This window comes from Suncus etruscus, chromosome 6 (genome assembly GCF_024139225.1).
Source record: "Suncus etruscus isolate mSunEtr1 chromosome 6, mSunEtr1.pri.cur, whole genome shotgun sequence".
Lineage (NCBI taxonomy): Eukaryota > Metazoa > Chordata > Mammalia > Eulipotyphla > Soricidae > Suncus > Suncus etruscus.
In genome coordinates, this window is record NC_064853.1 from 134,734,632 (window position 1) to 134,748,888 (window position 14,257).

Genomic DNA, 14,257 nt, shown 5'->3' on the forward strand with positions numbered 1-14,257 from the left:
TTCAAGAACTCTTCACCATTCCTTCCAGAAGCTCTTGTCAAGAATGTGCCTGGCACCAGCACCTACTCCTTTGTGTCTCTGCCAGGTGCTTGCAGATGTACTGGCAAAGAAACTTGACTGCTTTGGGTGTGGACTAGGAGAGCACAGGATGCCGATGTTAGAGACAAGTCTGGTTGGTTTTCAGCTGCTGAAGTCTAAAGCCTTCTCTAATCACAGTTGCTCAGGTCCAGAGGCTGGAAACTGAGGCCAGGCTCTAGATGTAGATACCACTGGCATCACTGCTGATGGCACTGATGCTGCTGCTGACAGTCATGCCGCAGTAGCCTCAAGACACTTGATCATGGGCGAACTCTCCTGCTTGGCAAGTCGGATCATATGGGGAGATGGTGTTTGATGTCTTGCCAGCTTCTTGGGCCTTCCTAAAAGATGGCAGCATTTGCTCAGCAGAAGTGCCACCCTCTGTCCCCAAGGGTGAGTCAGCATGGGCTAGACAGTGCAGATGCAGAACAGATGAGGGCAGGGTGGTGGACCTTCATTGTCCTGAATATCATCCTGCAACTGGACACCCAGGACACCTTCCTGCCTCATTTTCTTTGTCACTAACAGCAGGTGGTGGGGCCAAGGGCCAGCATGTGATGTTGGGTCTATCCATCATACACTAGGATCCTCCTTATTCTGTGGCTTCTGTGAGGCTCCACTATCAACACTTCCCGTTCCCCACAGCTTCAGGCCTTCTGACTTGGGCAGAAGCTCATGCCATGGTTATATACTTGCTTTCATGTGAATCTGGGCTGTGACTCTGCTAAGGTTACCCTGGTGAGTGTGGATGGGTCCAGATGTCCCATCTGTGTCACTGGTGTCACCCACCCTAGCTCTGGGCTCCTTTTCAAATAATTTCCATCGTGTCCTGGGGTGACCTCTGGAGACTTTTTTACAGCAGGTAGACTGATGGCGTGGCTAATGTCCTTGAACATGTTTATGAAAAGGGTACCTCTTGGGCCCGGAGAGATAGCACAGCGGCGTTTGCCTTGAAAGCAGCCAATCCAGGACCAAAGGTGGTTGGTTCTAACCCCGGTGTCCCATATGGTCCCCCGTGCCTGCCAGGAGCTATTTCTGAACAGACAGCCAGGAGTAACCCCTGAGCACCACCGGGTGTGGCCCAAAAACAAAACAAAACAAAACAAAAAGAAAAGAAAAGAAAAGGGTACCTCTTGAGGGGAGAAAGACGCTGCTGAGCCCTGGACTGCCCAAGTCTGGACATGGTCAGGTCTCTGCACAGTATAGACATTCCTGCATGCAAGTGGGTGTTTTAGGAGATGTCCATCGGGATACCCAGGTCTAGAAAGTGCCCAGACCCACTCTCCATGAGGCAGAACCAGGCCCCAAGACCCTGACACCATTTCAGATCTTCTCTGAGATCCTGACACTATACCCAGCCCCCCCTGAGACCCTAACACCACTCTCAGAACCCACTGAGACCTAATACAATACCAAGACACCCCACCAGATTCTGATACCATGCCCAGGGCCCACTAAGACACGGACACTACACCCAGAGCCCCTGAGATCCTGACATCATATTCAGGATCTCATAACCTGACGTCACATCAGGGAACCCTGAGACCATGTCACCCTGTCCAGGACCCCAGAGATTGACACTGCTCTTGGTCTCTGTCTCTGGGCTGTGTCTTGATGGTGGTTCAGCTGAGATAGGGTTTGGGTCAAGTGGGTTGGGATAGTTGTGTCTGATTTCAGGTGGAGTTGTCTACCAGGTGGGGAGGTCTAGAGCCTTAAGATTCTGACCTGAGCAATGGCACAAAAATGGAATGGACAACTATGAAAAGGAGATAATGGATCCACAGTGATTTAATTCTCGGTGACATTTTCATTTTATGCAAATACCAAAAGGAAAGAAAAATAAACACCTGGCTATCTGAAAGAGAAACAGGAACTGAAAATATATTTAGTGTTTGATCAAGCAAAACTCCTTCCACACGTGTCAAGAAAGTTAGAACAGAAGATGTGAAAGAAAAAAAGACCTGGGGGCCAAAGAGCAAAATGGAATGAAAGCCAGGATGATGAAGCATGATTCCTGTTGAGAAAAATGTCAGTCTCTTCCAGAGTTCTCTCATTGCTCAATTTTTAAGAAAAGTGTAGTAAAAATACATAATACAAGTCAATTCGTTGTCTTGCTTTTGTTTTCCCTGTCCTCTCTCCACTGAAGAAAAGCATCTTTACGGGAACTGGGGTCCCCCAAATATAACCCCTCATTTTCAGCAGAGCTGGTATCTCCTGTTCAACCGTGCAGTGGAGACGCATCACCCAGATGCAGGTGGGAAGGTCTCTGAAGTGTGTTGTTGGTTGAGGCGCATTTCCAACTGCCCAGGGTGAGTCAGAACACATCCTGCAGTGATTGGCGAAGGGCTGGGTGCCAGGAGGCCTTGGGTGGGCATTGTGGCAGATGGGTGGCCCCCATCAGAGGCTGCCTCAATTCCCCTGTCCAATGTGATGAGACATGGAAGGTTGGGTGCGTGGCTCAGGGGCTTGTTCTCTGCTGAGGCTGATGAGAGGGAGAGGGAGGTGAGAGAGCAGCAGGAGGTGGCCACTGAGTCCACAGCTGAAGCCTTTCAGGCCACACTCTGCACATGTACCTTGAATGTGTCCATTGCTGATGACCACTAGCAGAGAAGAGTGAACGGCAGGAGGGTTGAGGGCTCAAGCCAGCGGATGGTTCTCAGTAACAGCCGGTGGCATATGGTGTGTGTGGGGTCAAGCATGGGAGCGTGGCCACTGGTCGGGGCACCAGGAAGGGGCGGCAGATCCCAGGCATCTCCCCACGTACCCACTTCTCCCATCTGCAAAACTGGCTCAGTTACAATGGTCACTGTGACCCAGGTCCTTCTCTCTTATAGCAGTGGGGATCCTCCTGGGTCAGAGATGGGGGTCAGGGTCTGTGTGATCCCTGAGGCCACAGTCTTGTCATTCAGCCTGTGATTCTAGTTTCTGAAGACGGGGTTTTGCTGGCCTCTCACTCACACGGATCTCTTTCTATGAACATAAAAACCCTAGTTGTGTGGCTCAGCAAAACGTTCAGTTTCAGGTTTGGCGTCTTGGTCCTGGAACTGGGCAGACCATGTAGAGGGTTCTATTGATGCTGGTTCTGCAGAAACCCCTTTTCCAAACTCTCAGGGTCTCCTTCCTTGACATGCCTCTTGCAAAGCCTTAGCTGCCCCAGTTCCCTGGAGAAGTTCTGCTTGGTTGTTAGCCCAAGGAGAGCCAGACAGGAAGTGGCTCTCTGGGGTCCTTCAGAGAGCCATCGGGCTTTGTGCCAGGATCTGCATCTCAGGGCTTTGCTCGGCTCTGGGACAGGTCGCTCCACCCTTGCAGGGTTTCTTCCTGACTGGTAGCCATGCTAGCCCCATTCACTCTGCTTGCAGCTGCTCCTGCATCCACACGGCCCAGAGGAAACCCCATCTATCACTTGTCCTGCTCCATCCCTGGAAAGGACAGAAGCAGGGACATGTGAGGTGCTGGGGGCTCCCGCTGAGTAACTGTCACTGATTTTCCTGGCTGAGGGGGGTCGAAACAGAGCTTGGGTGTCCCTCTGCAGACCAGAAAATGAAGAGGGGAGGGGAGGAACGGGGATGAGGAAGTGGCGAGAGAAACTGCAGATTGTGGGCATCCGTGAGAAAAAAAAGACTTGCACGGATAGAGACACATCAAGAACAGGGGTCAAAGGAAACAGTCTCTTCATCGGTGTGGCAGAGACACAGCCTACAGATGCAGGGCTGTGCTGGCTTCCTGCACAAGCAAGACACCAAGCAGACAGACCCTAGCACAGGACCCGCTGAGCCAGGTGGGTCCTGGATTCTTCAGGCAAACCTGCTGCATCGGGGGTGGTGGTGGTAGTCTGTTTCCTTTTTGTTGTTGTTTTTGGCACTGAAGGGTGTGGGAGGGGGTGGGGGCCAGCCTGCTCCCCGGGGATGTCCATCTGCCGCTGTTACAATCCTGTGGCCCCCAAGGGCATCCCTGAAGTGTGGCTCATGCAGGGCATGGATTGCATGGACTTGGGGAAGTCATGGCTGACCACCCTGCCGTTCTCTCCGCTCCCGCCACCACTGGCTCCCGTGCTGCTGTCCCGCGGGAGTGTGGACGTCCTTATGGCTTCGTTGATGGATTGCTGTGGGATCAAACAGAAACCCTTTTCAGGAGGACCGGGGGTTCCTCCCCTGGTCCATGGCAGTGACTGGCAAGGGAAATGGGTCAATACTGGACTCACTGCCACCCGCCCCCCCCCCCCCCAGCTTGTCTCTCCATCAGCTCCTTTCCTGAGCTCTTGGACTACTGGATTGTGCCTGTTGGCTCTGGACAAGTCTGACCAGCTCTTGGGAACCACCTGTTTTCTCACTGGGCTGGGGAACCCTTACCTAGCCCAATATCTTTTGCTATTCTTAGAGTTCGGATTTCCTGTGGAAGCATTGGTGGTGATAAAACCTGCACTGTGATCTAGTGGAACTGCCACAGTTATGTAAGGACTGGAAAGATTTATTTTGGGTTTGACTTGACATGAACTGACACCTTCTTAAGAGTCATAACAAGTATGGCCCTGCAGGCCCCCTGTACCCCAATCTGGATCACTTGGCTTTATACTGAGAACTGACTGCTGCTCAGAGAAGGGTCAGGTAACTTCATTCCTTAACCATATTGCCAGTACACATTATGTACATGTCTCAAAGGAAGCTGCCATGTAGCCTCATCAAAGACAGCCATGGTCTTCTCTGCAGCTCACTCTGTGTCCAGTAACTGCTGGCACCGGACAGGCAGATGGATCCCCAACCCCAGACCTTTCACCTTGGAGACCTTGTTTATTCTTTCCATGGCTGGCAGCTTCAAGCTTCAAACTCTGGACTTAGATTCATCCCACCCGGTCCCCATGCTGTAGACTCCATGTCCTAAACCCACAGCCTTTAGGGGTAGCTGACATTGGAGTCCCATGTGGACTGATGCCTCTCATGGGGCCACATCCTTGCTTTTGGTCTCTCTCTCTCTTTTTATTTTTTTTTTTTTTTGGTGGTTTTTGGGCCACACCCGGCAGTGCTCAGGGGTTCCTCCTGGCTCCAGGCTCAGAAATTGCTCCTGGCAGGCACGGGGACCATATGGGATGCTGGGATTCGAACCGATTACCTCCTGCATGAAAGGCAAATGCCTTACCAGCCCCTGCTTTTGGTCTCTTTCGCTTCCCAGAGAGGCTGGGGCGTCAGCTCTCTTTGCTGCAAGCTCTGAACATCATTCTTTTTTTTTTTTAATTTTTATTTTATTTTATTTTTTTGGTTTTTGGATCACACCTGGCAGTGCTCAGGGGTTACTCCTGGCTCTATGCTCAGAAATCTCTCCTGGCAGGCTCAGGGGACCATATGGGATGCCAAGATTTGAACCACCAACCTTCTGCATGCAAGGCAAACGCTTTACCTCCATGCATCTCTCTTGCCCCTGAACATCATTCTTAAGACCCTGAAATATCTCCTTCCCTGGCTGCTCTCTGTTCCCAGGACAGCCCCACTCACCTGGCCTCTCCAGGGAACCTACTTTCTCGTGATGCTTCCTTCTTCATCCCAAGCCTGCCACTGTCCCCTCACATGAGGCCTCTCTGACCTACCTGGTTTCCCCCATGACTCTGATGTGTCCATCAGGAATTATGTGATGGACACATGAGGCTGGCCTGAGTTCCTGGCTGCCACATCAGTTCTTGAGCACAGAGCAGAGGCTGTTGTTTCTGCCTGTCCCCTAGGTTGAGCCATGCCCAACACACTGCGATTGTGGGTCTCAGGGTAAAGAAGCCACATGGTGCTTTCCCAGCTTCTCTCTGATATCCTGGGACCGCAAGGGTGCACAGGCAAAGGAGTGATGGCTTGGTCAGCCTCAGGGGCATTGAGGGCTGAGTCTGGTCTGCGCACCAGCTCTAAGGGGTGCGCCAAGTGATTAGTTATCATGTGGCCAGATGGGAGAGATCTGTATCCAAGTGGCTCAGTAACATCAAAGAGATTGGCTCTGCAGAGCGCTTTGGACCCTGGTGTTCCTAAGGTTTCTGCTCATGCTGTGTTCTTGCCCTTTCTGCATCTCTGATATCCATTTGCAGGCTTGGATACTTGCCACCATGTCGGTTAAGCTCTCAGAGCATTTTCCTTGGCTCTCTCTACCCTTCTGGTGACCCCTCCTCACCCCAGCTCCCTCAGACAGGGCTCCCTGAGTACTGTTTGCCCTACTCTGAGAGTTGGCTGGCTGCATGGATGCTGTGATGGAAGGAAGGAGCAGGAGGCAGTGGTCACTGACCATGTGTGTGTCTGTGCGTGTGTCTGTGCGTGTGTGTGTGTGTGTGTGTGTGTGTGCAGGCAATAGAAAGTCTGTATGTTTGGATGTAGCACCTAGTTTTAGAGAAGGTGAGTGAGAGATGGTGAATGCACAGTGGAGCCAGAGATAAGAGAGCAGGGGTGAGGCAGGGGTGAGTGGGTCCTCTTTCTTCCAGGAGGTATGAGCCAGCTGGGAGGGGAAGGAGAGTAGAAAATCAGTGTGCACGGTTAGGAGAGGATTGGGTAGTACATGGGGGGGGGGTGGGCAAGTGTCTGCTACAGTGAGTTACAGAGTGAGTCTCAGCATGGGCTGAGAATGAGGGGAGTTCTGGGATATCAAGCCTTTGTGTAGAGGGCCTCAACTTTTCCTCTGCAGGTGTCTCCTCAGAGTCACAGGTCAGTACTATCTGGGTACTGTACTGTCCTCTGACACCACAATGGGTGGGGGTCCAAGGAACTCCCAAGGAAGGCCTAGAGTCCCAGGGGCCTTCTGCTGGGAGTTGCTCTCTCATGATGTGTGGGCCCTAGCCATGCTGACTCACGCTGGACCTCAGGCCCAGCTGCAGTAGTGTAGTCGCCCAGTGCCCTTTGGTTTCTCCAAGGCTCCAAGTGTAGGTATTTCCAGAGGTGAAGCATAGCACTGTTCACAGTTAAAGACCTTGTAGTTCCATGGCTGCAAAACCAAGGGCACATCTGCAGCTCTATAAAGGCCTTTGGGGAATCCAAGCTGGCTGCCTGTGCCCAAGGCACAGTTGCCATCTCAGACACAAGCTTTGCTGATTCTCTTAGAGGTCTAAGGTTTGCCAGATATTTTCCTCCTGTTTTCTTGGCAGAGATGTGTAGTGTGAGAGCAATGGCTCATATTAGAGAGAACCAGCAACAGAGGCTTCAAACCAGTCCACGCAACCTCGATGCGGTTGACCTTAGGAGCAGGTGGGGTAAGTGCCTGAGACCTGCACATTTGGAATAGACTGGGAGCTGCAGTTCTGAACCTGGCTCTGTGGCATGGCCCGTCGACAGGTCCCACCGGACAAGCTCATCTCCTCTCTCAGTTGTTTCAAATTTTTTGCCCTAGGGCCTAGAGGGTAAAACCAAGCATGTTTGAGCATGAGGCGGCCAGGGAAGCTTCATTTATGCACGAGGAGGCTGTGGGCTTGGAATGTGGGGTCCTATAGAGTCCCTCGTGCGGGTCCTTTCAAGAGTAGCTGTAAGGTCCCTGAGGAACTAGGCTATGCTCTCTCCTACCCTAGCTGACCTCCTGATTTACAGGCTTGGTACTCTGCCTGCTCTTCCTACCCCCATCTGTTCTTGGTTAGCTGACATTGCCCACTGAACAGTGTGATGGTGTGAAGAAAAGACTTAATTCAGGGAGCACGACCAACTGTCATAGAGCAGACAGCAGATATCTCTTCCCTATGCCATTGCTAATGTGACCATGTGGGTTAAACCTTCCTTCCTTCCTTCCTTCCTTCCTTCCTTCCTTCCTTCCTTCCTTCCTTCCTTCCTTCCTTCCTTCCTTCCTTCCTTCCTTCCTTCCTTCCTTCCTTCCTTCCTTCCTTCCTCCCTCCTCCCTCCCTCCCTCCCTCCCTCCCTCCCTCCCTCCCTCCCTCCCTCCCTCCTTCCTTCCTTCCTTCCTTCCTTCCTTCCTTCCTTCCTTCCTTCCTTCCTTCCTTCCTTCCTTCTTCCTTCCTTCTCCTGCCTTTTTACCTGTCAACCCTTTCTCTGAACTAACCCCCACTCCCTGTAACTCCCCACTTGTCTTGACAAAGGGACCCCCCAGCTGCACTCAAGGGCAGGTTGGAGAAGGGGCCTGGCCCGGGAGCACGATACCACCTTCATGCGCTTGGACTCGCTACGGGATTTGTAGCAGAATTCAATTAAGGCAACCAGCATGGCCAGCCCAAGGCCTCCAATGAGGATGTAGAACACGCCTGCCACATTGCTGAGGCTCAGAGCGCTGGTCTTGTCCTGGGCAGATGGAAGGCAGAGGAGGGGAGAGGAAGAGCAAAGTCAGCCAAGAAAGGGCGAGGGCACGTGGGTCACAGCATCTACACACACGCACACTCACCCCCATCACCCTCAGTGCTGAGCACCCTCAGTGCTCAGAGTAACCAGAATGGCCTGGACAGAAGGTCAGACATTCCCCATGAAACAATGTGTGTGCATGTTTATGTGTGCATGTGTGTATATATATGTGTGTGTGTATGTGTGTGAGACAGAGAGAGAAATTCCTAAACATTGTTCACGGTACTTGAGTCTTCTCTTTCCTTCTCCCACTGCCTTTATAGGCATAGGTAACTCAGGGTAGCACATCCCAGTCCAGCCTTCTCAGAAAACTGCACCTCTCCTTGCCCAGCTCTGGCTGCTCCTTGAGGCTCTGGCCTCTGGCAGGTTTCTGAGAGCTATTGCTAACAGTAAAGTTGGCCCTAGACATGCATTTGACTCCAGTGTCCTAAGACTGTTCCCATAGAATAAAAGATCAGTTGAGTCCCATCTCTGACCCATTGCCCTGAGTCCCAGTTTGGGGGAGAATAAGCCTTGGGGAGTCTGAAACTAGCCAGAAGCTGCTAAGATAGAGACACAGCTCCTGGACCCTTCTCCTCACACCTCGTTGTTGTCTTTCTGATGAAGATGCCTGCTGAGAGCCAGGGCTTTCCACTCAGGCCACCTGAACATGAGGGGAGCAGGGGGACTGACAGGGGCCTTTGCTAGGCAGGAAGTAGACAAAACTCTCCTTGTGTGCCCATGGAAAACCATTGGCTAGTATCCCTGTCCCCAAGTTCTATCACCTGCAACTTGGGGCTGGGGTGCAGGGTAGGGGCTCAGGAAGGGGGAAATGGTCAGGCGACAGGACTTCTCCCTTGGACAGGCCCCCTGGCACGACGGCATGGCAGCTGTGACCCCAGGCATTAGCTGCCAGCCCAGGTTTAGCCAGCTGCTCCCAGAATCTGGAGGATGTGACTTTGTGGCTTTGTGTCACTGGCCATGTGGGTGGGTCGTGGTGCCCAAGTCCGATAACTGTGTCACGTCGCATGAGTTACTTTCTGGCAGTGTTGCTGAGGCTCCCGTGGACTGACTCTTTCCTCAGTGTTTCTGCCCGCCTCAGCTGCCAGTGTTGAGGTCCAAGAGACGTTTTGCTGTCAATTAAGGGGGCACCTCCTGCTGGTTTCTCTGTGGTGTGGGTACAAGATGCCAAGGGCAGGTGGAGGCCGTGTTGGCTGGCAGATGGCGATGTGGGATTCCAGAAAGGCCGGCTCCTGACTGATTTCTGCCCGGTAGGCTTTGAAGATCTCTAGTCTCGGTGAGGTTGATCCTGGCTTGAATGGCAGGGCCTGTAGCACTCAGGGACCATGGTTGGCTAGGAATTGTCCCGGACACTTTGTGGGCTTGCTCCTTCCTGCCGGACCTCTAGGGACTGTGTGTGGCTCCGTGTGTGGTTCGGAGGCCTGTTTTTGTTTGATCTGCAGCTCTCCCCCATGATGTTTCTGCATAGGCTTGGCTGGTTGTGTGGAGCCCGGACAGAAAGCTGTTGGCTGAGACCCACACGGTTGATAGGAGGGAGGTTGAGAGAGGCTCAGAGTGGTATCAGGGACAGTTTGGGGACTGTCCAGGACACCGTACCCACTGGCCAGCAGGTGCATGGAGCTGCAGTGCTGGCCCCGCTCACAGTGTTGGCTCATGTCTTCATTGTCACCTCACTCCCCAGGTCCGCATTGGGCAGTCATTCTTTTGTCAGAGCCCCTTGGTAGACATTGGTCACTTCTCTCTCCCAGGGCCCCTTGTGGGTATTATCCTCCTGGTAGAGTTGTGAGGGCCACTGTAGACCTTCTCACAGGAGCCGGGTGGGGTGTCCCAGCAGAAGGCCAGCCTATCTTTGAGGCAGAGCCTGTGGTTGAGGCATTCTACTCCTTCTGTGAGGCATGAGTGGGGCACCTCAGCTGTTAGGGGGTGGGGCCTGTTTCCCTGAGAGACACGCAGTTCACCATTCCTTCCACCCATATAGCTTGTTAGCAGCAGGGACATGGGATTGAGCATGTCAACTGGTCAGGAAGCACTTCCAGGGAGCAGTACTGCCTGAATGTGGCCCATCTGAGGGAAGCCTGGAGGACCTTTGCGCATGGTGAATTCACGTATCAGGGTCTTTGAGTCTTCTGTCCCCTTCTGTGCCTTGTTGTCCCCTCTGCCATTGGATCCCAATTGTCCGGGCTCATTCTTCCATGCTCTGTTTACTGGACATTTCTGCATGTGATGGGGGTAACAGAGGACTTTGGTCTGAGAACCCAAATTCTGCTTCTCTTGGGCTGTGGTATGCATGTAGAGTGACTTCCATGCACAATTCATCTGGCATAATTCATTTGACCCATCCAGATGGGGGCTCCCTGTCCATGGGACACCATTATTCTAGCTTGTGGTAGCTGTGTACTCTCAAGCCAGGCAGCTTGTTGGTGGGAGTAAAAAAAAGACACTTATGGCTCTGGGAGGGGCAGAAGCATGAGTGAGAAAGGGGGTGGATGGCGGATGGTGACGGAGACAAAAAATCCAAAAATCCAATGTCAGAGACTTCAGCTCACAGAACTGGAGCGACAGTTTAGCAGGTAGGGCACTTGCCTTGTAGGCAACTGACCCGAGTTTGATCTGCAGCATCCTATAGGTCTTTTGAGCATCGCCAGGAATGATGTCTGAGCATAGATCCAGGAGTAATTCCTGAGTATCACTGGATGTGCTCCCTGCAAAACAAAACAAAACAAAAACCCACCAAAAACCACCACAACAAAAACAAAACAAAACAAAAAATTTAACCAAAGAAACAACCCAGAATCTGCGCCTGTTGCTATGCCGACCAGACTCTCTTCTGTCTCCATCCGGTCCTTGTCGCCTCCTTTGCTTTCTTCCCTTTTGTTCTTGGAGGAGCTTTTTCCTCATTTCTTTGTGTTCTTCCCACAGGGGTGGGTGGGAGCCCCAGACACTTGCTGTCTTCCATGGCCAAGGCCACTTTCAGTTATTGGGGACTAACCCAGAGCCAAGCCTGAGCGTGGTGGGGTCTGGAAGCTACTTCATAGTACAAGGAATGATTTCAGCAGACACACAGGTCCTGTTCCCTCTACGGAGATCAGGCTGGCCCTCTTGGTGGCCTCTTGAACTGGTCCAGGGTGAGGCTATTCAAGTGTCCCTGCTCATGGGAGCACACGAGCTCACAAATATCCCTTTTTCTGGGGAGCAATAAACCCTGCAAGTGTCCTTTTTCCTAGGGAGCACCAGAGCCTGCTGTCCTAGGGCTGACTGAGTGCCTCCCCCCCCCCCCCATTAATGCACACATGATCCCACTTTCCTGGTGCAACCTCTTGTCCTCCTGGCCACTGTTTCTCTCTCATACACATCTTGCATTTGGAGTTCAATAAATGTGTCCCTGAGTCTGGTGTCCCACAGGAGTGAAAACTGCCTGGTTCTGGGGGTGGGACTCTGCCTGAACCACGGGGATTCTTTCAGGGAGATAGAGTTAGGCTGATGGACTGTGGGTCAAAGATGTGTCGGGGAGAAGCTGCTAGGCCATTTCAGGGGATCAAGCCCTGGACTTCTTCCAGATGATCTTAGTGCTGGAGAGAGGAGGTCTTATCTGTACACCCTTACAATCATCTTTCATCTTCAGGGACCTGGAGAATAAACTTCTGCTGCTCTGCTTCCGGCCCCCAGAGGAGCAGATGAGGGGACCCTTTTCTCATGTCCGAGTCTCCAGTTAGGTGTGCCAGCCAGTGAGGGGACTGGGGATCCTTCTTAGTCTGGGAACAGGAGGTGTCCTAGATGGTGGGAGCACCAGAATTTTTGAGCAGAGCTAGGAACTTGGCAGGTGCAGAAGAGCCTCAGAGATTGCTGGAAGCATTTCCCAAGACATGAAGGTGGAGAGAATACAGATTGCTTTTTCAGGGAGCCCCCCATAGAGCAGTTGTTACTTGCCAATGCCCATATGCTGGCCAGATGTTTCAGGGAAGGTTGAGGCTGTTCTACCCCAGATGTGATTTGGGGCCTGGGCAGGCACAGGAGGTGGGCTGCAGGGGTGGGGGTCAGGAGCACAGAGGCTGTTGGGGGTTACATACATGCACTGGCCCTGGCTGTGTCTCATGGACACTTACTGACCCTAGCAGTGCATCCATTTCTCCTGAGTGCTGTCCCCTCCCTCAGTGTCTTCACAAGGGCAGGGGGCTGGGACAGGCAGCACTGGTGACTTCCTTGGTCCTTCTGGGGGGCCCTAATGGCACTGGTGTGACCCACTGTGCAGTTGGTGGGTCTGCCAGTGTGTGACTGGCCCCTTGTTGGCTGCTGAGCACTGAGCTCCAAGCCCTGTGGGGGCCCCCCTGGCACTCGGCCTTTTTGCCTTGGGCTCTTTCTCTCCCATGAGCCTAGATTGGAGGGTGGCTCCTGCCTCAGCACGTTCTCCTGGGGCTGTGCCTCTGGCTCTCTAGATGGTGCAGGAAATAGTGGAAAAAGTGGCTGTCCCTTGATGGGGGGGGTGCACCCAGTCCCAACCGTAGCAAAGACGGCACATTCAAGGCCCAAAGGATACACGCTAGCACAAGTGAGTCTGAGAGTGAGAGCGAGAGCGTGTGTGATTGTGAGTGAGACTGAGTGTGAGTGTATGTTAGTGTGCGTATTGCGAATGTGAGTGCCACGAGCCTGACTGTGAGTGTGTGAGTGAGAGTATGTGTGCGGTTCTGAGTGTGAGTGTGAGAATGTGTGAATGTGTTGTGTGGGCCTATGTATCGGTGTGAGCTTGTGATTATGAGCATAAGTTAGTGAATAGGAGCATCTGTGAACATGTGAGCGTACGTGTGTGAGAGCCTGTGAATGTGCGTGTGCGGGCGTGAGTGTATGAGTATGAGTGATTGTATGTGTGTGTGGATATGAGTGAGTGCCTGAGAGTGGGCACATGTAGTATGGACAGGCAGCTCCGAGTCCTCTCGAGGCTCTCGTGGATTTCAGAGCCCATGTTGTGAGAGTTCAGGCCTCAGGTGCTGGTTCCTGGACAGTGACCCCACTTGGGGCTGGTGTTAGTGGGGGACACATCGTGCAGCAGCACCTCAGACTCAGGGCTGGCCTCGGGACTGGCACAGGGGCTCCAGGCTCCCCGTGGGAGCTGGCTCGTCACTGGGGCAGAGCCCAGGGGCAGCTGATAGGGCGGTGTGTTCCCAGAGGGGTGCTGGTCAGGCCTGGCCTGTGGCAGTGTCCCCATTGCGCAGGGCTTCCCTTTCCAGGACACAGCCAGCAGGACCCTCTAGAGGATCCCGGGGTGCCCTCTGGGGCAGGGGCACCGAGCAGCAGACACTCGTTTGGCCCATCCCTGCACTGCGGCCACCAGGCCGGTGGCCCCTCGCTCCCGTGCGCTCCCCGGGGCCGGGAGGGCACGGTCCACCCCTGCCGTCGGTTAGGGTGTGCGGCCTGCCGCCGGTGACTGACCTTACTTCCGGAGTCCTTGCTTCCACACTCCCCTTTATCGTACCACCATTTGCTTTTCAGCTTGTCTAAGACGCCTTGCTCACTGAGTTTCAGAACCGCTAGGTTTACGGGGCCTCTTCAACCAGGGGAAATAACATAAATAACATCAGCAATGTTATCTTATGTTATTCGGCACACAGTTTGCATTCAGGCATTCACGAACAAGAGCGTGTCACCCGCGGTGACAGTCTTATTCCAGTCGCCTCCAGCCCGCCCGCCGCCCGCCGCCCACCACGCCCGCCCTCTCGCTCACACACTCCTGCCGCACAGCCACGCGGGCAGCGTCCACCACGGCCAGCGACCAGCGACACCTGCCCTCGGGGCTCCCGGGACCCTCCCTGTCCCCTGGCGCCTCGGTGGCCATGCGGCTGCCTTGCCTGGGGGAAGAGGGCAGCTGCCCGCCCCAGGCCTACTCAAAGGAA

General features: G+C 53.4%; 1 protein-coding gene and 1 long non-coding RNA gene across 5 annotated transcripts in view; both read right to left on the reverse strand.

The window, feature by feature from the left end:
• Positions 1 to 1,848: 1,848 nt before the first annotated feature.
• Positions 1,849 to 14,257, reverse strand: part of LOC126012273 (uncharacterized) — a 352,275-nt gene continuing 339,866 nt past the window's right edge. For both annotated transcript variants that reach the window (XR_007496792.1, XR_007496791.1), the window contains exon 2: positions 1,849 to 3,295. This is a non-coding gene — a long non-coding RNA (uncharacterized LOC126012273). The remainder of the gene's footprint in view (positions 3,296 to 14,257) is intronic.
• GRIA1 (glutamate ionotropic receptor AMPA type subunit 1) overlaps positions 3,816 to 14,257 on the reverse strand; it is a 140,396-nt gene continuing 129,954 nt past the window's right edge. The window contains exons 14-16 of one of the 3 annotated variants that reach the window (XM_049776042.1): positions 13,797 to 13,911; positions 8,181 to 8,315; positions 3,816 to 4,201 (exon numbers count right to left, since the gene is read on the reverse strand). In XM_049776042.1, the coding sequence (XP_049631999.1) occupies positions 4,001 to 4,201; positions 8,181 to 8,315; positions 13,797 to 13,911 (451 nt within the window). In that variant the 3' untranslated portion in view covers positions 3,816 to 4,000. The remainder of the gene's footprint in view (positions 4,202 to 8,180; positions 8,316 to 13,796; positions 13,912 to 14,257) is intronic. The other 2 variants (XM_049776043.1, XM_049776041.1) reach the window with 2 other exon arrangements.